Raw genomic sequence first — 22688 nt, 5'->3', positions numbered from 1 at the left:
CTGTTTGGACTGACCACCCGCATGGCCCATCCACTGCACCAGTTCTCTGCAGCCTCACAAACCCAGATTCACCCAGGACCACCAAAGGGGTCTCTTCTTTATTAAAGCAGAGTACTTAGGGTGTTCATTTATTTTTGGCCAGCCTGTTAATCTCACTTACCTACTGAGGTGCTATTAAAATTGGCTTTAATTTAGTGTTAAGTATTTCAGCTAAAAAAAGAATCCTTTTCCCCATCTCTCTCAGGAAATCCTGAGATGAGAGAGAGAGATGAACCCAATTTCTCAACTTTAAAGCACACCTGACAGACACATCTTTTTTCTCCTGTCGGTTTTACTTTTTGTTTTTTTTTTAAACAATAACTCACAGACAGGCCTCGCCTTCCATGGTAGATAATCAACATGTTCTGAAAGGCGACTGTTAAACTAAGTTTATCAGTCAGTCCCATCACCTCTTTATCAGGAACCTAGGCCACTGGAAGGGAAGGCCCATCCCAGTGACACAGAAGCACCAGCTGCTCTCGGGTCACCCCACACCACCTCACTCCTAGGCCTTTGCTCAGTTGCCCCTCTGCCAGGCAAACCTTGCCCCCACCTGCTCTCTGAATTCTAAGCTCAAGTGACCTCCCTTATGCTTTTTTTTTTTTTAAGATTTTATTTATTTATTTGAGAGAAAGAGCAAGAGAGCACAAGCAGGGGGAACTGCAGAGGGAGAGGGAGAAGCAGACTCTCTGTTGAACAGGGAGCCCAACCCAGGGCTTGATCCTAGAACCTTGGGATCGTGACCTGGGCCAAAGGCAGACACTTAAACAACTGAGCCACCCAGGCACCCCTAGTGTCCCAGCTACAGTCACTGCCTGGCAGTAGAGCTAAGGAGTGTCTCACCCTCTAGACCATGAGCTACTTGAGGACAAGCTCTGCATCCTCTCTGCTCATTCATTCATTATTCATTCATTCATCCAGCAAAGGTCTGTTGAGTACCTCTGACATGCAGGTACTGTACTAGGTGCAGAGACCTCAGGTGGGAACAGAGGCCCTGCCCACATGGAACCCATAGCCCTGCTTCCAAACTCCCCCTACCACACCTGGATGCTACTGTCTCCAGTGTAGCCTAATGACTTGCATTTGGAATCCTTTTTCATAAAGAGACAAATCATGTAAAGGGAACCTTTTGCAGATCCTGGCTTTCAGATAAAAGGTGTGTATTTGGGGCACCTGGGTGGCTGAGTTGGTCAAGGGTCTGACTTCAGCTTGGGTCATGATCTCGGGGTCCTGAGATCAGGTTCCACACTGGGCTCCATGCTCAGTAGGTAGTCGGCTTCTCCTTCTACCTCTGTCCCTCCCTCCCCTTAGGCTCTCTCTCTCTCTCAAATGAATAAATAAAATCTTAAAAAAAAAAAAAAAAAAAGGCATGTATTTGAAGGTCCAGCCTGGCCACTGTGGCTGCCCCGCAGGGAGGAGGCTGAGGCAGACTTGGGTGAGTCCTGAGCTCAGCCAAACATCAGCCATTCCTTCCAGTGTAAATGGGGCAATACTATAATTAGCGCACAGGGTTGCTTCAGGCACAAAGGCACTTAGCCAGAGCCTGGCACACAGCAGGCACTTAATAAACATTAGCTATTATTATAATAATTATCACCAGCAGTGCCTGTCCACAACCAGTAGCGAGTCAACATTCCTGGCCGAGGTACCATGTGTATTCCCACTTGTCCTTAACCAGGTACTGCCATATCCTGTCCTGCCAGTTTCCAGGGTGAGCGCCTGTGTGAAGGGCCGCCCCGAGCCCACAGCCCCTTTCTGGTGCCAGTCGGCGTGGCTCACCCGTGGCTGGAGGCCCAATAGACTCACCAACAACCTTGGCCACGTTCACGGCCTTGAGCCCCATCAGGTCGGGCAGCTGGTCGATGATGACATCGCGGCTGGCCTTGACCTTGTGCACGCGCTCAATACTGCGCCGCTGCCAGTCAGTCCAGTAGATGAAGTCCCCCAGGAGCGTGAACCCAAAAATGTGTGGTAGCTTGTCCTCTAGGAGAGTCCGCCTCTTTGTCCCATCAACGTTGATCACCTGCAGGACAGCAGACACAGGTATGAAGCAGCCTCGGTCCTGAGCCAGAAGGAAGTGGGCTCAGCTAGTGGGGTGCACAGCTCTGTCTGCAGCCTGCGAGGCTACGATACAAAGCCAAGGGCTGTGGCTCACTGGCAGAGCTGGACGGATGACATCTTCCGAGCTGCGGCTGGCTCGGGGCTCTCCCTGCAGCCTCCCCTACCTGGGTACTGACACTGTGCTGAAAGGGCCAGGCGGGGCAGATGGGCATCTCCACCCTTCCTGTTGCTGACTGCCGGACAATGGCCACCTGCAGTCCCAAGGCATGGGACTCAGACCCGGGGCAGCCTCTGATAGCAACGTCTGCCTGCATGCAGCACCAGAAGGCATCAAATCACACTCTTGGTACACACTTGCATTTCCGGAGGCTGGCCTGTGAACATGCCGTGGGCCCTGGGCCAGACCTCCCACTGGCCTGGGGACCAAGGTCGTGCTTGGTCAGGACCAAATGAACTCTGAGGGCACTTCTGGCCCTTAGCCTGAGCCCGTAACTCTAAGACGCTTTCCACCCCCCACACGCCAGTGGTCATTTATTCTGAGATAGAAAAGCTAAGTCTTCTTGAAGAATCAGTGCTGATGAAAAGCATTAACCACAAAAGCCACAAAGGAGAAAACTGCTGTCAGACATCAAAACGCCTTAACCAACTGAAACACACAAACGGGGTAAGATGGGATTCTGATGACAGATGATCCTGTAGCAGCTTCTGTTGAAAGGAAGACTCGATAAAACACAACATCGAGATTCTCAGGCTCTCGGGCCAGGATGAAAGCGACATGACGAGTCCCAACAGGCCTCCTGCAGCCAGATTATGTTTCCAGCCCATCAGAAAAGCGACAGACCCTCTGCTTTGCAGGTGGTGAGAACAGAAGACAGATAAAATTCATGCCGAACAGAAGAGGCTTGGGTCCTCTGCTGTAGGACAGCATAGGACAAAACTGCTAGGTCAGCCGGGAGGGGTGGGCAGCTCTGGGCTGACCCAGCAAGCCCCCACACCCCAAGGACCTGAGTTTGCCCACCTGTAACTGAGAGGAGCAGCTGATGTCATCCAGGAAACTTCACCAAAGACAGAATACCACCCAGGCCCCAATCTGAGGCAATTCAGCCAGCAATGGGGGGCCCTGGCCCAGGTATGGGTCCTGAAAGCAGCTCCCCCCGCAGGTGTGGTTCCAACACACAGCCCAGGTGAGAACACTGGATTAGGGGATGCCCTTGGACGGTGAGCCGGGGAGCTGCCAGCCTCACCCGGAGGGAGGAGCTCAGGTTGTACCAATTTCTGTGAGGATCTGGGCACTATCCCGGCCGGCCCCTCTGGCTAGCAGTAAATGGCAGGTGACAGACCACCTCTGCAAACGGCTTGGGCACTGGCTCCCATTCTATCCCCCTGCCAACGGGAAGGCACATAAAGATGAAAACTAGAACACAAGGAATTCCTCAGAGGACACTCAGCACAAAACTTGCCCCCGGGAGGGGTCACATTGGGGCTCATGGCCATGGAGGTGAGGCTGGGAGGAGAGAAAGACAGTGTGTCCAGGAACACGTCTCGTCACGGCAGGGATCAAGCAAGGCCTGGGGACTCCTGCTCCCCCCTCGGCTCAGGATAACTGGGGGGGTGGTCAGAGGGTGGTCTGTACATGTAACCGTATACAAAGAAAATTGTCCACATCTAGAAAAAAGATTCAGCTTTAATACACCAAAATGTCAATATCATCTCTGTATGAGATTTTCCTCTTCCTTCACTATTTCCATATTTTCTCAATTTCCTTTAATAGCTGAATTCCAGACATAAATAAATACACATTTCTATTGAACTGAGAAAAGGAAGTACCTTTTTCCTGGCTCAGGAACAATGAGAATGAGTCCACGGAGGACATGGGGCCAACGGGGGAGGGTGGGAGGGTGGCCAGCATCACCTCCTCTCTCCACCCCTGCCCCCTCCTTGCTGCCCACCTGTGCTGGTCACCTTCCACCAATTAGAGAACCCACGAAGCTCCCATGGGAACCCATGGGCTCTCCATCAAGACTCTTAACACTTGAGAAAAATAAATGAGCCCAAAGTGGTTTTCTTTTTTCTTTTTCTTTTAAAGATTTTATTTATTTCAGAGAGAGAGAGAGAATAGGGAGCAGGGAGCAGAGGGAGATGGAGAAGCAGACTCTCTGCTGAGCTGGAAGCCCTACATTGGACTCTATCCCAGGACCCCAAGATCATGATCTGAGCCAAAGGCAGACACATAACTGACCAAGCCACTCAGGCACCCCCCAAAATGGTTTCCTATGGCAGCTTTTAGCACCTCTTGAGCAAATCCAGCCCATCTGTAAAAGTAACTCTGCTGGACCGGGCCTTTCCTCAGTCCTGGAGCACTAGTGGGGCCTGTCTACGGGGAGCACACATATTTCAACATTCCAGCTTTCCTAGAGCCCTGAGAAGAGCCAAGAGTAAGGAGACAAGACCCAGGGCACATATCCTTCTGACCCCTGAGGGGATAACACATCCAAAAAGAATTCAGCAATAACAGAATAAAATCTAAACATCCAAGAATGTTGGAGCCAACGGGAGAGCATGGGAGACAGACTTTCCAGGTCAGGAGCTGGCAAACTTTTCCTGCAGCAGATCATAAATATTTCCAGCTTGGTGGCCATATGGTCCTTTCAGCGCAAGAGCAACCACAGACAGCGTATGTAAGTGAACAAGCAGGGCTATGCTCCAACAGAACATCATTTGTGCAAAACAAAACAAAACAAAATTTTGTGGATCATGAAATTCGAATGTCATGTAATTTATACACATCATGAAATACTACTTTTCATTTTTTTCCAATCATTTGAAAGTTTAAGAATTTAAGAGTGGTACAAAAACAGGCAATTGGGTCACAGGCTATAGATTCTAACCCCTGCTCTAGAACAGAAACACCTGTGCATTTGATCCTCAGGAAAGGAACCACCTCTCCAAGAACTTATGCCAAAGGCGATCACATCAGATGCCGAACATGCCCAGAGTCTTGCTCTCTCTGACCTCTGGCTTCTGTCCTCTTGGCTTGGCCGACTCTGCACTCCATGCCCAGATCTGGGGTCAGAGAGGGGGTGGCTGAGACGTGGGACAAGCAGAGCAGATGCCTACAGATCCAAAAGAAGCCCACTCTCAGCTGAGCTTTGAGCGGCTGAACCCACGGGGGTCTGGAGGGAGGCCCACACAATGGTGGACCCCAGAAAGTCACCATGCAAAGAGATACGAGACCAAGACCAACCCTTTGAAAATACATTTTTAAAGGGAAAAAGACTTCTGTTTTTTGATGCAGTAATTGTCACAGTTGGGGATGTCTGGGTGGATCAGCGGTTGAGCACCTGCCTTCAGCCAAGGGCGTGATGCTGGCGTCCCAGGATCAAGTCCCACATCGGGCTCCCTGCATGGAGCCTGCTTCTCTCTCTATGTCTCTGCCTTTCTCTATCTCTATGTGTCTCTCATGAATAAATAAATAAAATCTTTAAAAAAATAATTATCACAGTTGGACATAAGCATCAAATTAAAACTGCCCTGGTTATTTTGTTCTACATAATAAAAAAGATCTTAAACACACACTTGCATGCACATGCGCAGGGCTCATGTTCTAATGTCCTCCCTGGGGACGAAGGACACACAGCCATCAGGCCTTGCAACCATTACTCTTGTGCCAAGTATTTACTCTGGGCATACCAGAAATCCCCTCCATTGACCTAGGACATGTGAGGAACAGGGACATAGATATATTTTTAGTTTCTCAGGCTGTGACTTATCCTCAGCCCACCCACCAGCCAGCCCCACCAGGTGTGTGGATCAGATCCTCGGATCCTCCATCTGAGAGCCTACCCCCATGGCAGATGTCAAGGGCAGGAGATGCAAGCTCCCACTGTCCTGGCCAGAGTGAGACAGCAGGGTGCCTCAAAGAGCCCAGATGATCTACGGGGGTTGGGGTGGGGGCCCCAGCAGGTCCACCGTAAGCCCACACACTGGTGATACTTCCTGCCGCAGGGAGCCTGGGTTGGCCTGCAAGACCTCTGCTTGGTCTGTCTTGGAGTCCAGACAATCCAGAGGGAAACAGCTGAGGAGGAAGCTTTAGAAAGACAGCTCAAGACTTCAAAGGGGCAAGACCAGTCCCAGTTTTGATTCAGTAACAGCTGAAACCACCCTCTGTGGACACGTATTGCGGTGTGTGTGTCTGGCTGTTTAAATGCTTTGCCTGTTTGAGCGTCGCTCATGGGCACAATTCCTCCCTCTACTCTAGAAACAGAGGCAACAGAATCTGCACAAATAAGGCAGAGAAGACAGGGCTTCAGAACAAACGCGGCTGGAAACACAGCTGAGGCGCCGTCAGGGGAGCCTGGATGTCACCCCCAACCACAGTGCCCCGTCGCCTCTCCTCAGCGTCCTTCTAGAGCACGGCCCGCCTCCAACGTGCTACAGCTGTCAGGTCACCCCGTGTCCATCTCCCCTCTAGAACATCTGCCCCACCAGGGCACAGGGCTGTCCCTTGGTGCTCCTCCAGCACGAGGCAGTGTCTGTGGATGCTGGAGAATGAATAGGGGTGTGGAGGGGTTGGGGGGCATGTCGAGAGCTCTGTTCAGGGGCCTGCTGAGCAGCCGTGGGAAAGGGGGACCTGCTCAGAGGGGGACAAGAGGAGGGGGCCCAGCAAGGGGCAAGTGGGAGCGACAGAGAGTGTGGGAGGGAACAGAGGAGGGCACTCCCGATACAGACCCGGTGTGTCTTGAGTCTCCACCCATGGTCAGCACGGAGACCCTGACTCAAGCTGGGCCCAACAGAGCTCCCGTCTGCTTTGGGAGACAAGGCTTGCTCACAAACTAGGGAAGGGGTGAAAATAATGATGCTGATCAACTGGGTGATGGGCACTGAGGAGGGCCCATGATGTGATGAGCACTGGGTGTTATACTCTATGTTGGCAAATTGAATTTAAATGAAATTTTAAAAAATTAATAACGACAATGCAGATGATCTGGTGACTAAGCCAGAGCATGGGCACTGGACGGGTTTCAAAGGTGCTGCGGCTTCCAGTTGTGAAGAGCCGTCCCCACGCCTGAGACCTGGGGGCGGCCGGGACAGGTGCAGCTGCCTGGGGGAGGCCCCACGCGGGGCTGTCACGAGCCTGGTGTCTGCCAAGCAGCATGGACAGAGGGAGAAAGGACGTGGCATCTGCCAAAAAGAGAGAGAGAAGCGCAGGGCCCCAGTGGCCACTGGTCAGAGCCAGCTTAGGGAGACAGTGAGTCCCAGCTGCTTTCATGAATCAGGCTGACCTTTGGGACACAAGACCTAAGACTGCAGGAGGGGCTCCTCAGCCCCCACCCATCCCACGTGGCTCCAGCCTGCTTGTGCTGGGGGAGGTCGGGGCTGCCTCCCAGTGTAAGCCTGGAGGGAGTGGCCTGAGGCCACCGCCACAGGGGGAGCCACCCTGCGACTCCCATGATGGCAGCTCGCTGGACAGCTGAGGGGCTGCCCCAGGGCTGGCCTGAACCCCATGTCCAGACAGCTGTCACCAACAGGGCCAGCAATTTGGCCTGTTCTGTAAGATGCATCTACGTGCCACTAATGCCATCCAGATGCAACCCTGTTTCACACGTCCGGCCTTTCCAGACCTTCACTCTCCTGGTTAGCCACAGCTGCTCTATGAAGTCCTTCTTGAGGGCCCGGTGGGCAGAACACAGGAGACTGATCACCTCTTCAAAGGAAAAGCCAGTTTAGTGTTGTATGAAAGGAGAGAAGGTTAGGAAAAGCCAGTTTATCACCATCTAAAGTACCTTTCTTCCAGTGCCTTCTCTCTGCATTCAGAGCCAGGCCATGCACACAATGAGGCCGCATGGAATCCGTTCTCCCCGTCAAAGGCAGCCGTGTGAGGTAAGCCCAAGGCCAGTGCTGGGGCTCCTTAGCATCTGGCCTGGCCATTCCATTGTCACTGGGCATAATTTCTTGGAGACATTACCACTGCCAGAAGCATGTCCTGTTGCTGACCTAACCTGGTTTCTGCCTCCCCTGACCACCCCTCCCACCTGGAAACTGAAAAGTAAACACAGCCCCTGGTTCCTCAGCTGTTCCCCCTGAAGCCCTCAGGATCCTCTGTGACCTCTGGCAGGGGCTTCTGCACCCAAGCTGATGGCCTGATCCAAAGATCTGTCCTGAGGGGCACACCAGAGGAACATCTATTGGGCATACCTGCCAAGGTGGCCACAGCACTGGGAACAACGCTGGCACTCACCAGGTGCTCGTGGCAAACCCTGGGACCTGAGAGTAAGGAGTTCACAGCAGGAACATGCAGACACGTCCCCTAGCATGGTTGGGCCACCTCCAAAACATTCACCCCTGTGTCTGGAGTATTTCACCACTGAAAAGAACACTAGAGCCAGAGGAACCAGCACGACCAGAAAGCACCCGTGACTCACCTGGAGCATCTCCCACTGGCGGGATAAGACTCCCTGAGTTTATGTGGAGGATGGTCTCCATGTCTGTCTGTGCATGTCAGTAGCCTCCCTAGGGGCAGGGGTTGAGGGGTATCCTGCACAAACCCCGCAGCTAGGGTCAGGCCTGGATGTGTGGGAGGCAGCAGCGACAGTTTCCACCGGGGTCAGCATTCCCACAGTGTGTGCCACCAGAGCCACAGCAGGGAAAGAAAGGGACCCTCGATCACATGGTTTGAGAACACTTAACGTGCCTCATCCCCTCAGAGCAGCTCAGCTTATGTGAGCATGTGAAAGGCTCCCACAAGAGGAATCCTACAGGGAAGTCGCCGCATGTTTCCTGAGTCTGCTTGACCCAAGATTCTCAAACACTTCTAACTCTGCAGCCCTTTCTCTTTATGCTTTCTGGTGATTAGCTCCAAATGGATAGATGTAACAGGCCTGTGGTGCACATTCCTGGTTTGCCGGCGCAGCCACTGCGTAGGCGAAGCCTCTTCCCTCACTCCGGGCCTTCCCTCACCCTCATGCCACTGTGCTGGCACCGTCCTAGTTCCTCCATTGGTTACCCTTGAAACCATGCTCCTACCTCACCCCAGCCTCACGCCTCCTAACTTCCGTCCTTTCTACTTAGTGGTTACCACAAGGGATAACGTTTGGATTCTGAATGGAAGCCTGACAGTGTCTTTGGGTTCTGTCTGTGGATTGAGTCTAAGAGCAGAAAATAAAAAACCACCCACTTGCTATATGACCCCGAGCAAGGTACCATCCCCCTGGACCTCAGTTCCTGGTCCACAAACAGGGACCTTGTCACATACTATTGTGGGGCGAACACATGAAAGGTGCTGAACATCAGGAAATGCAAATCAAACCCATGAGACACCACAGCCAGCATGGCCACAATGATAAAGGACATGGAATGTTACAGCAGGTGAGGCTATGCTGAGAGTAGAACACACCTACGCTGCTAGCGAGAGTGCCAATCGATGTAGACCGTGGACTAGTCTGACTGTTCCTCAGTAAATCACACATAAAATTCCTACATGACCCAGCAATTCTGCTCCTCAGTACGTACTCAAGAGAATTAACAACAGGCGCTCAAACAAAATGTGCACACAGTGCTCTTCCCAGCACTGCTCACAGCAGCCAAAAGGGGGAAACAACCCAAAAGTCCATCAACAGATGAGTGGATGACCTGTGGTCTGTCCATCCAACCAGTGTTATTCTGCTGTAAAAAGGAGGCGGAGACAGGTGCCACGGCGTGGATGAATCCTGAAGACATCATGCTGCATGAAGAAGCCTGGCACAACAGGCTGTATACTAGATGACATCCGCAACAGGAAACCCCAGAGGGACCAACATGAGATCTGTGGATGCTAGGGGCTGGGGAGGGGAGACTGGGGACCGGCTGCTTAATGCGTATGGTGTCCCAGGGGATGAAGACATTCTGGAACTAGGTAGCAGTGATGGTTGCTGTGTGCACTGAATGCTCAGCACACTTTAAAATGGTTAAGATGGCCATCGTAGATCACATGTATTTCACCACAGCAGACAACACCCTGCCGTGGAAGCACACAGAGCCATGCCTGTAATGTGTCCAGTGGTGTGAGCTGGACACACGCATCCCCAGCCTGCTCCCAGGGGTGGGTGGGGTCCCTGGAGACAAAGCCTCCTCTGCTGACTGTACCAGAATCAAGGGTCTCAGCTTCAGGCTCAGAGGCTCAAAAGAAACTCCCTTTTGCAACAAGATTGTTTGTAGGGAATGTGACAGGAAATGGCCACTCTGGCAGCAACTTGTTGGGGAGAGGCATCCACCCAACCCTGAGTCCCCTTCACATTCCTGCTCAGAAGCATGGCTGGAAACCCTGAGACACATTGGGATCCTCACTCCCTGCAAGCTGCCTGGTAGGGGGCTCCCCATGAAGCCGAGAGAGGAGAGACAGTGACTCCTAGGTGGTGATGCCGATAAATAGTGATATGACCAGAAACACCAGAATGATGCAAAAGTGACCAGAACCGAGGGAGGCGTCCTCACTGAGGACAGGCATGAATGTTGGGGTCTCCCCTCCACAGTGACAGATCTAGCTACCATATCAAGAGCACCTCAAAAAAAAATACACCCATGAGCAAAAACCAAGTTGCCAAAGAACACATTCAGACACCACTTAAATCAACCATGTAGAATCATTCACAACAAGACTGTTCAGGGGAACACCCATGTAGTCAAAGAAAATGTCTTGGGAATGCAACACCGAATTCAAGACAGTGGTCACCTCTGGCTTCAACTATGTTGATGAGATTTTATGTCTTGAGCTGGGTGGTGGGCATGTGCACATTATTTTTCATTAAGATGTTGTATTTTGAGGGGTACCTGGGTGACTAAGTTTAAGCCCCCAACTCTTGATTTTGGCTCAGGTCATGATCTCAGGATCCTGAGATCAAGCCCTGCATCGGGCTCTGTGCTCAGCGGGGAGTCTGCTTGAGGATTCTCTCTCTCCCCGCCTCTCTCTACACCCCCCACATTCTCTCCCCCTCTCTAAAATAAATTGATTTATGAACTAAAAAAAAAGACTTTTGTGGGACACCTGGGTGGCTCAGTCAGTTGAGCGTCTGCTTTTGGCTCAGGTCATGATCCTCAGGTCCTGGGATCCAGGACCTGCTCAGCAGGGAACCTCCTTCTCCTTCTCCCTCTACCTCTATCTCTGCCTGCCACTCTGCCTACTTGTGCTCTCTCTCTGTCAAATAAATAAAGTCTGGTTTTTTTTTTTAAGATTTTTATTTGTTTATTCATGAGATACACAGAGAGGCAGAGACATAGGCAGAGGGAGAGGTAGGTTCCCTGTGAGGAGCCTGATGTGGTACTTGATCCCAGGACCCTGGGATCATGATCCTAGCCAAAGGCAGATGCTCAACCACTAGCCACCGAAGTGCCCAAATAAATAAACTCTTTAAAAAAAAAAGATTTTGTATTTTGAAATAGTCTTAAGATTCACAAGAAGTCACTCAAGTGTCTCCCGTGTGCTCTTCCCCCAGCTTCCCTGGGGTAACACCTCACATCACTACAGTATATCCTACGATGGCATTCACTTGGCTACATATATCCTTAAAGGCCTCTTACATGGCAGAAATGTATCATAATAAATTATTTTATCAAGGATCCTATTTGGTCAAATATCAGAGCACAGAGGCTTAGCTGGTTAAGTGTCCCACTCTTGATTTTGGCTCAGGTCATGATCTCAGGGTCGTGAGATCGAGACCCGTATCAGGCTCTGTGCTAAATGTGGAGACTGCTTAAAATTCTTTTCCTCTCCCTCTCCCCACGGCTTGCACACACACACACACACACACACACACACACACGCACACATGCATGTTCTCTTTCTCTAAAAAAATTAATAAAATCTTTTAAAAAAATAGCAGAGCACAGGCTTCCATCTGATGCCCACCTGGTACACGTGATAGGCCACAGGGGTGGCCAGGCCTGGCTTCTGCCTACAACAGTGCTCCAGGCCTGCCGGGCTCTGCCAGGCTGCACAACCTATCTTAAACAGCTCCAGGAACCAACGCCCACTGGTGGGGATGACTCACCTCAATTTTGTCCGTCTTGGCATCTCCCCAGTACAGCTTTCCTTCCTGCAAGTCCAGGGCCAAACCATTGGGCCAACCGAGGGACGTGTTCACCAGGATGTGCCGCTCCTGCCCATCTAGGTTAGCACACTCGATTTTGGGGTTTTCCCCCCAGTCCGTCCAGTACATGAGGCTGGAGAAGAAGCACATATCTGTTTGGCACTGTCTGTTTAGTCCCGGCTGCAACCCCAGGGCTGAGGACACCTCCCTCCCTGCCCCATGGCAGGTGCTCGAGAAGTGCTGGCTGGTGGACAGATGAGCACCAAGCCCCTAGGCAGGAAGGACCAGGGGCCCCACGGGAGCAGTGGTGCCCACAGTGCAGGCCTAACTACATGGGTCCTTGATTTAGAGGGGGCTGCTGGGACTCATCTCCCGGGCTGTAGGTTGGCAGACAGCAGACACTCTGCTGAGAGAGCCATGGGCTGGCGGGACTGAGCACCAGGATGAGGAAGAAGTAGATAGCCCCCATGTACAAGGCGCAGGCTCCACGGGCAGACAGGCCCAGAACCCTAGTTCTGGCAGCAGGCACCTCAACAGGTCACTGCATGCTCTGAGCCTCAGACCCAGGGAAATGAGAGAAGCAGCTGACATCCAGTGGGTGCTCCGTGGACGGCAGCCAGTTACCACGGTTACTATTACTGGCTTTGCTACTCCCCACAAGGCATGGCTCCCAGGGCTGCCTTCATGGGTTGCCCTCCGTTTTGTCCTTGCAGCTCCTCCTCCAGGCCATCTCTGGGACACTGTCCATATCCTGCACAGAGGGTGGGAGGCCTCCCTGCAGCCCTGGCTCCACCCACCAGGAGCTCCAGCTGTTCTTCCTCCCTCAGGGTCTGCCAGTTTCACATTGTTGGCCATGAACCCCCAGGAAGGGGGCTGCGACCCTGCCCTGAGCTGCTGAAATTCTCAGAAAGGCTCCTACATCCACTCACAAGCTATTGTCACAGAATCCTAAAATGGAAAATTGGAGCCAGGCTGCCAGATCCAATCCCAACCTCCTAGCTATGTGACCTTGGGTAAGTCCCTTAACCTCTCTGGACTTCAGCTTCCTCCACTGTACAACTGCTCTGACCTCATGGGGTGAGAGGAGGAGGTAAAGATTCACTGTGTGTAATGTGTTAAGAAGAGGCCCAGACCATACATAGTAAGGACAAACCGTGATTAGCCTGGAAACCACCCTGGTGGACCATTCCATGGGAAGGGTGAGGCCCATGGGAAGAAATGACTTACCCAAGCTCAACAGGCCCTCTATACACATGCACAATAGCCTGTGTCAGAGCTCCTCAAAGTCTGGTCCCTGGACCAGCAGCAATAGTATCACCAGGGAGCTCGTGAGAAATTCAAGTTCTCAGGCCCACCCCAGACCTCCAGAATCAGGATTCTGCAAAGAGGGCCCAGCCACCTGCATTTTAACAAGCCCTCCTCCAAAGGATTCTGATGCCAGAGAAAGTTCCAGAACCACTTGTCTCACTTCTGGATGGCCTGGCTCCCAGTCCCCACCAGATGGGAGGTCCACCCACCCCCATCCTTACCCCATCACAGGGTGCAGCACGATGGCACGAGGCTCATCCAGGTCATCGGACACAAGGATCTTGCGGGAGGTGCCATTGAGACGGGTCACCTCGATGCGGTCAGTGCCTGTGTCCGTCCAGTAGAGATTTCGGGCCACCCAGTCAACGGCAATGCCGTCAGGGTCATTGATCTCGGTGTTGACCAGCGTCTGTGCACCCGACCCATCCAGGTAGGCCCTGCGGATGGCCCGCACCTCATCGTCTGTCCAGTAGACATAGCCCTCCAGCGGGTCGTAGTCGATGGCGATGGCGTGCCGGATGTCATCCACCTGCAGCACGATGTCAGTGAAGTCTGGTGTGTCCAGAGAGATCCGCCGCAGGTCCGTCCGCCGGGCCAGCAGCAGCACCTCCTCGGCCCCTGTGGATGCACAAGCAGTGGGGTCAGAGGCCTGCAGCAGGACAGCAGCCTGGGCCTGTGCTGAGACTGGCAGGGAGGGGCTCAGCCAGCCCTCGGGGGCAGAGCTTCCTTGCAACAGCAGGTGACTTTGGGGAACACTTGCCGAGATCTTCCTACGTGGTCACTAGTGCATCCTCGTAAGGGCTCTGTGAGGCCGGCGCAATTTGCATCATCATCTTACAGATGAGACGAGGTAGGCACAGAGAGGTCAAGCAACACAGCCACCTGACTTCAATCACTATGGAAGAACCGCTTCACATGCAGTCCCCCTTCGCCCCTGCCAGCCCCTCTCCTGGCCACAAGCTAGATCCAAATACAAGTCCCACACAGACACTGGGCTCCAGACATCAACTGCCAGCCATACTTCTCAAAGCCCCCCTGGGCCCTGCCTTCCACATGCTCATCCTTCACGGTTCAGTTCAGTTACCACTTCTTCCCTGAGGCCCTACCCCTGCCCCGCTCACCCCGCAGGGCAGCTTCATGCCACCTAAGCACACACATCACTGCAAAGTCCGATTCTTCCCCATGTGGCTCTCTCACTGACAAGGGTGAGCAACTGGGGCCTCGGCCACCCCAGCAGTATTAATATTTTGATTCTGTCCTGGACCCTCCCTGCTGGGATTTGTCAGAACTTCCAGGACAAACAACACAGGGAAGCTCACAGTGCTCCCCAGCCTTGACCTGGACACCTCTGGAGGCTGCCGGGGTCAGGATGCGGCCCCTCCCCCAGAGCTGGGTCACTGTCCACTCACTCATTCTGGCCCTTCCTGGTCTCAATGACCCACAACCAAGATTAGGCCCAGAGACCACTTTGGGAACTTTGGGACCACTTGCCTGGTTTGGTGAAAGGCCCAGAATGGGAAAGGACCCACCTCAAGTCATGCAGCCACGCAGGATGGGGACAGGGCGGAACCAGCAGGGCACACTTATCAAACTCAGGCCCCCAGGCCCAGCCTCTGCAGCCAGCTGCCTGGTCAAGCCACAGCCCTCAAACAGCAGGCTGTCTCCTTCACCCAGTGCCAGCTTCTTGCCACAGTGGCAGAGCCCCCCGGAGCCTGGTGATTGTGGAATCCACCTGGGGTCCCTCGCCTGGCATTCAAGTAAGGGTAGGACAAGGATCCTCACTGTTGGGCTCCTAGACCTAGAGGTCATAATCCGATTCCTCCACTAGAGGGCGCACACACGACAGCAAAGGCTTTATGAGCCCAGGATGGGAAACTGAGGCAGGCAGTCCTCAGAAGGTTCCCCAAGTACCTGACTACACTGGAAACCGCCAAGGCCCAAGTTCAGATTTGGTCGTGATCTGGTGTGTGCTGGAAGGAGGGGAGGGGAATTGTGAATTTCAACAAACTGTCTTCCTCTGGGCTCCATTCCCAAAATGTTCTATGGACATCTGCCCTGTCCTTCAAGACCCAGGTCACATACCTCCTCCTCCTCCAGGAAGCTGTTCCTGTGACACTCACCCCCATGGATCGGCTGACCACACACACACACACACACACACACACACACACACTACCTGCCCCTCTGCGTGGGCACCACACTTAACAGTTCGTTGGGATTCTGGCACATGCCCCCCTGGTCCTCTGCAGACCCAGAGCCACACCCAGAGCAGATGCTGACATCCTAAGACAAGCAGGGAGAACACAGGGCAGAAACTTCCTGGCCCTGCTCCCACTGTGTGACTTTGGACAGATCCCTAACCCTCCCTGGGCTTTGGTCTCCCCGTTTATAGTGAAGAATCAGCCCAACCTGATGGTGTCTGAGTTTCCATCCAGCTCTGACATCAAAGGAACCAAACTCCATGAAAGGCTCTGGCTTAATCTGCCACCATAGATGGAAGGAGGAAACCCCCCGACCCCACAGCATGGCCAGGAAGAACCCCGTCCAAGCGGGCATCTGCAGAACTGTACAAAGAGGCTGTCAGCCTCCCAAGCTGAGCCCGGGACAGCTCAGTCTGTGAAGCAGAAGGGTGTGTGTCGAACCCCACTTGACTTCAAGCAGCCCTTCTTCCCCAGAGGAAACATTTGTCCCCAAGGAAAACCAATGTTCTGTCCCAAAACACATTTTTTAAAAAAAGATTTTTATTTATTTACTAGAGAGAGAGCATGAACAGGAGGAGGGGCAGAGAGAGAGGGAGAGAGGATTGCAAGCAGACTCCATGCTGAGTGCAGAGCCTGACGCAGAGCTCAACCTCACGACCCTAAGATCATGACCTGAGCCAAAAATCACGAGTTGGACACCTAACTGACTGTGCCCCATAAAACACGTTCTGAGCTTGTTTCACCCAACCCTGTTCCTATGATCCTCCAGGCACAGTCACCTAGAATAGTATGATCCTCACACCAACCCCCTGAGGTATGATGATGCCCCATTTTACTGAGGACGACCTTGATGCACAGAGAGGTAAAGCTCCTGGCTCAAAGGCACACAGAAGCAAGAGGGAAAATAAGGTCCCGCAGACACTTGGATCTCTGGAGATGGCACACATTGGAAGCCCAGGGTTAAAGCACTGCCCCACTAGCTCGGTCACCCCACCAGTATCTCTGCAGGCAGCTACTTCACACCAGGCCCTGGACCAGGAAACTAGGGGTGGGGGTGGGCAAAACCAACACAGGATCGACCCCCATGGTGCTCCTGGGATCGCAGGGCAGAGACCTTCAGTGAGGAAGACCACCAGTGAACAAGTACTAGGAGGAGAGCTGGGGTTACAGGTGGGCCTGCTCAGGGCACCAGTGGAGACTGGGGAGGTTGGTTGCCAGCTTCAAGAACCTCAGATTCATGAGGCTGTGACCACGTAGTAGATCCCTGCAGAGTGTCCCCAGTGGGCTCAGAGCTGTCAAGTGTGTCTGGCCCCAGTTCTCTGTTAACCAGGTCAATGCAAAGTCCCCAGCACACCCCACTGCCAGGGAACCCCATTATCAGCATCCCTTAGAATTAAGTCTCTGTGGCTGAGGCAGTAATTGAATGCCAGGATAAATCTGTAGGTGATAATTGATTCCAACGGGGGTGTCTGACACCCCTTGGGCTGCAGAGCCTTTGAAGTTTTTATTTGAGCTTTGCCTAGAAGAACAGGACTTGTGGGCAAGAGCCATGGCCCAGCTCATTGCCTGAAGCGTAAAGGTGGTAAAGCACTGTGTCCAGGGCCAGGCCAGCGGGGGGTGGCCGCGGAGAGAGGAACCCGGAGAGAGAGAGCCCTGGCCTGGGCTCCGCTGAATGCTTGCCGAGGCTGCGGCTCACAGGTGACCTCCAAGGTTGTTTGCAGTGAGGTCTGAGCAGCAGCCCCAGCCTTGGGCCGCCTGGAGGGTGTAGGGCACTGTGCCGGCCATGAAGAAGAGAAGCCAACCCCCTCCCTGGGGCCAGACCCAGATCCTGGGTAGGAGTTTGTTTAAACACCAGGGAAGTAAATTGTTTAGAAACTAACAGTTTGGCCAAATGGTTTTCTTTGGGGTTGTTTAAACAAATAGCCTACCCCACAGCGCTGCCAAGGAAAGTGAAACCTTCCCCTTGCTGGCTGGGCAGCAGTCCCCGGAGCCTCCTTCGGGCGGACTCCTGACCTCTCCCCTTCCTCCCTGCAAGCACACGCAGGAAAGAAGGGCAGCGCCCCTGTCCTGAGGCCAAGCGCGGGCGCGGAACACAGGCCAGGGCACAGCCTTCCTGGCAGCAGGCGTTCTCAAAACAAAAAAATCAGACCTGACGGATGGCCCAATGTCATGGGCATGTCAAGCTCAACACCATCCCTCCCTGCCAACATCCCTGAGGAGCAAGCTGCCTTCCATCATGGGGCACTGTCCTGTGGGCCACACAGAGCAGGCAAGATGCAGGAAAAGGCTCCTGTAACACATCAGCACAAATGGGGGTTGGGGTGTGTGTGCTTATAATAACGGACTCTTTCACAGTTCCGGAGAATAGAAGTAAAAAATCCAGGTGCTGGCAGGGTCATGCTCCCTCTGAAGCCTCTGGGGGAGATTTCCTTGCCTCTTCCAGTTTCTGGCAGTTACCAACAAGCCCTGGATGCTCCTTGGCTTGTGGTTTCACCATTCCAACCTCTGTTTCTGTCTTCACACAGTCTCCTCCCCTATGTCTCTGTGTCTCAGTGTCCCTCTTATTAGGTCACCAGTGATTGGATTTAGGGCCCTTCCTACACCAGTATGACCTCCTCTTAACTTGGTTACACTGGCAAGGACCCTATTTCCAAGTTAGGTCACATGTATAGGTTCCAGGGATTCACCATGTCTTTTGGGGGGACACAATTCAATCCACAAGAGATGGGGAGTGGAGGTGAGAGGAAAGCTTCCATGGGAGGACAGGCAGGTCCAAGGGGTGGGGAGACTCCAGGCAGGGGTGCACCACACCGTGGAGGCCAGAGTGCACCGGGCCATTTCTGCAGCTCGGATGGGCAGGGATGGGGCTGGCCCATCGACACTAGCCCCACCCTGCCACCCCACCCAGGGCGAGTCTGGTCTGAGCTCGGAGGCTGGGTGCCTTGTGTACAGGATGCTAGGACAGCCCTGAGCCCACCCCTGTCTACAAGGAAGCCTCGTGCAAACAGCACGCTGTGCATACAGCAGGAGCCCAGCCACAAGACAAACAAAAGCCATCCTAGAACAAAAGCCTGGCAGGAAACACACGCAAATGTCCACAGCAGCTATCTTTGGACCATTCCCGGTCTTCCTTCTGGTCTCCAGCAGGGGGTCTGCACACGTTTTCTGTGGAGCACCAGCTGTAAGCCTTCTAGGCTCTGCGGGCCACAACCACCTCTGTCGCCATCAGGCAGCCCCAAGTTGTAGTATGAAAGTGGCCACAGAGAACGCATAAGCAACAGTGTGCAAGGCAAACTTCGTGCATGAAGTGACACTGAAATCTGAGTTTATCAGTACTTTCCCACATCATGAAACATTCTCGTGATTCTCTTTTCAACCATGTAAAAACACCAAAACCATTCTGAGCTCGAAGGCTGCACAAAAGCAGGTGCAAACCATGCGGCCCATGGGCCAAGGGAGCTTTGCTGACCCTTGCATGGCAAGTACATGTGCCTTTTACAACATTAGACAGCACATAGCAATAACAGTGAAAACTGTCTACGGAGGGAGAGCGGATACACAGGAACTCTCGGGACCCTCCACTCGGTTGTCCTGGAAACCTAAAACTGCTATGCCAGATAAAGTCTATTCATTTTTTTAGTACACCAGAAGGTGGATACATCAATAAGAAAACCGCCCAGATCCCAGCAGCAAGCAGGTGAAGACCACAAATGCAAATTAACAGGAGAAAAAAAAAAAAAAAAAAAAAAACCACAGTCAAGAAACCTGAGAAAGGAAGGTTTCTAGAGGTGGAAAATGCTGGCAGCCCAGCATGGCCACAGCCAGGCCCCCGCCTCCCAGAGGACCGTACCCAGCGCACGCTTCCTGGCCGGCAGTGTGGCTCAGGGACCCTCTGACCCAGCAACTTCCCCTCTGAGAACCCAGCCCAGAGCGGCTGCTGAAAATAAATGCACACGGATTCCTGGCCACAGATTCCTCCTGGTTGCAGAGGGTCACCATGGTGTGGTGATAACAGCAAAGCCCGAACCTGCAGGAAGAGCTCCGTAGGCAAGTGTCAATGTCCCACTAACGCAAGAACATCGAGTAAATGAGGGACCCGCTAAAGCAGCGGGCTCTGGAGAAGGGTCAGGGTGGACGTGCCTGCGAAGCGGTGTGTGAGGTGAGGTGCAGTGGGGCTCACACGCTGTGATGGAATCATGCAAACCCAGCTCTGAGCATAAGCAGAGGGCAACGAGGAGCGATAAGCTTAGCACAAGGTTAGCAGCAACGATCTCTGGGCGGCAGCATTCCGGGTGGTTTTTATTTTCTGTTCTTTTGTGTGATGTTTTCTTTTTGAGGGTAAACACAAATGTTACTTTTTAACAAGAATAAAACAAGACTTTAAAACATGGTGCCCCCGCTTATGGGTAGAGGCCTCATGGTTCCAGTGGGCAGGGGCGGGGCGGGGGGGAAGCTCTGGGGACAAGGCTTTCTCACCCGACGACCAGGGGAAATGGAGCAACCACACGGGGCTGACCTCTTTAGCCTCCAGGTTCTGGGCGGAGTGGGAGGAAAGAACCATAGGAGGGAGGCAGGATGGGGCAGAAGGATCCACAGCCCCCTACAGCCCAGCAGGAGGAGGGCCTGCTGGCAGGTCGTCCAGCGAGACCTGGAAGGTCCTCGAGGTTAATCTCCTCTGTACTCCAACATGGGAAAGGATTTTTCAGGATGAGCAAAACCACACATATCAGGATGTGGACTGACCAAATCAACACAGATTAAAGAGGCAGCACCCACAACCCCTGCGCCACCCGCCACCCAGCAGCAGGGCCTGGCCTTCCCGGCTGGCAGAGTGGACATCACAACTGTCCCCACTGAAGCAATGGCATCTCCGAGAAAGGATGGGTGCCCACCCAGATGCTCACACTACCCCAGGGCCACTCCTCCTACTAGCTTTTCATCATGCTAGACTTGGGAAGCAGAGCCTCCTACCTCTCTTCTGCCCCAGCTCCCCTCGCTGCCCCGCGTCGCTGACTTCACGTGGGCTCAGGAGTGGGCCTGGAGTCGCGTGGGCAGAGCCGGTCCCGGCGCAGGCCGCCGTCCACACTACAGTCTCTGAGGCCATAAACAGCTTCACAGCTGGTAGGCAGCCAACTTATTTTTGTTTTTTAGCAATTGATTAAGTTTCTCCACTGCCCCCTGGGGTAAGCTGTTGGACAGGCGCTGAGACCACAGCCTGGCGCCCTGGCCCAGGAGACCATGCCGAGTGACCACAGGGGAAGTGGCTGGGCCAGGCTCAGCCTCCACTAGAAACCTGAGGCCCGAGCAGCTGTCTGCCTGCGGGACCCACCCCAGACCTTCTGTGAGCCCATGGGAGGCCAGAGCCCGCCAGGAGAGGCCAGGCAGGTACCTTGGCCCAGGGTCCTGGCCTCCTTCTGCACAGCTCTACACAGAGTCACTCCTCTGCCTTAAGGCCTGGGGCGGCCAGGGTAGCAAGGTCAGTGCCGGCCTCAGGACTTCCTTGCAGCCAGCCCCTTCCTCTCCTCTTCGCAGGCATCAGCCCTTCACGTCGTCCTCTGCCACCTGCCTCTCCCCCTCAGAGACTATTCACCATCCAGGCCACACAGCCCAATGGTCACACCCAACTTCGGCCCCCAGCCACATTTCCTCACTGAGTGACCCTGGGTAAGCAACCTGACCTCCATCTCCTCACACGTAAGAGTCAGGAGTAGATAAGGCTCCCCAGCGAGGCTGGGAGGTCCCATGACAAAGTCAGTGAGGCCCTGAGCCCAAGGCTACAGCCCCAGCACATGGCTCCCTCCCAGGGGCACGGAGCATGCTCCAGGGGACCTCCCTTAGGCCACATTCTCTCTGAGCCAGCAGCAGAGAGGTGCCCTGAAGGCTCACGACCCAGGCCACAGGATCTTGAGAGAGAGAGACATGTGAACAAAGTGCAGTTGGTTGGACTCATTGAAGGCAGGCTACCCAGTCACCTGAAACGGTTGTGGGGCTGGAAGCTATATAACAGGCGGTGACTCACATGATGGGGAAGGCAGGGTCCCACCTCTCTGGGCACATGGCTCAGCTCTTTAAAAAAAAAAAAACAGAGTGCCTTCCGGGGCCCAGGCATACTATAGGTGCCCTGCAAACAGCAGCAATCCTTCTTGCTCCTGATAACATCCACAGTTGTGAAAACTCCCCAGGGCCCCAGGTTCGAATCCCACCTCCATCCCTTCTTCTGTGGCTTTGAGCAAGCTCTGAGTGCCCAAACTTCTGAAGCAGGCTGGTCTGTCAAGTGCACCCGCATGGCGGCCCCCAGGCAACATCATTACTGCTACTGTCCACCCTGCTCTGGGGGTGGAGGCCGGAATCACAGAGCAGGCAGGTGGCTGAGCACTGGTGGGTCACATGGTTCAACTTAAGTCAAGTGCACTTCACCTTACAGATTGGTTGGAATTTTTTTTGTTTTTTGGTTTTTGTTTTAAGTGGGCTCCACACCCAGCATGGAGCCCAACATGGGGCTTGAACTCATAACCCTGAGATCAAGATCTGAGCTGAGGTCAAGTAGGACACTTAACCGACTGAGCCAGTCAGGCACCCCAGCACCTTACAATTTAACACAAGCTTGTTTGATACTCCCAGGCCAATAAGACACGAAGATCCTACATTTCATCAGGTCACAGCCACATCTATAGGGCCAAGACCAGACTCAGATGCCTTGATTCCTACCAAACCTGGGGTGGCAGGGAGGGGACAAGGAGAGGTCCCTTTTGGCACAGTCACCAAAGTTGTCCCCAGCTCCAGGATGACCATGGCCAATGCTCTTGAAGGTGTCTAACCAACTTTCCCAGCATTCTTCCCGGGCCTGTTGGTCCCATGGGAAGCCAGGATCCCTCCCTTGCAGTGGATGTGGGAGCGCATCACGACACATCTATCGGGGACTGTCTGAATGGAGGAACATCAGGTGGGGAGCTACAAGGAAGGGTGCTCTAGACAACGGGCACAGCACAGGCAGAGGCAGAAGGGAAGTCCTCAGAGG

At 53.6% G+C, this 22688-nt stretch overlaps 1 protein-coding gene across 2 annotated transcripts in view; it reads right to left on the bottom strand.

Moving 5' to 3' along the window:
* Positions 1 to 22688, bottom strand: part of LRP5 (LDL receptor related protein 5) — a 105740-nt gene that overhangs the window by 34217 nt on the left and 48835 nt on the right. For both annotated transcript variants that reach the window (XM_077862679.1, XM_077862680.1), the window contains exons 6-8: positions 13691 to 14087; positions 12123 to 12294; positions 1846 to 2062 (exon numbers count right to left, since the gene is read on the bottom strand). In XM_077862679.1, coding sequence (XP_077718805.1) covers positions 1846 to 2062; positions 12123 to 12294; positions 13691 to 14087 — 786 coding nt within the window. The remainder of the gene's footprint in view (positions 1 to 1845; positions 2063 to 12122; positions 12295 to 13690; positions 14088 to 22688) is intronic.

This window comes from Canis aureus, chromosome 21 (genome assembly GCF_053574225.1).
Source record: "Canis aureus isolate CA01 chromosome 21, VMU_Caureus_v.1.0, whole genome shotgun sequence".
NCBI classification, from domain to species: Eukaryota; Metazoa; Chordata; class Mammalia; order Carnivora; family Canidae; genus Canis; species Canis aureus.
This window is presented reverse-complemented; position numbering and strand designations above follow the sequence as displayed.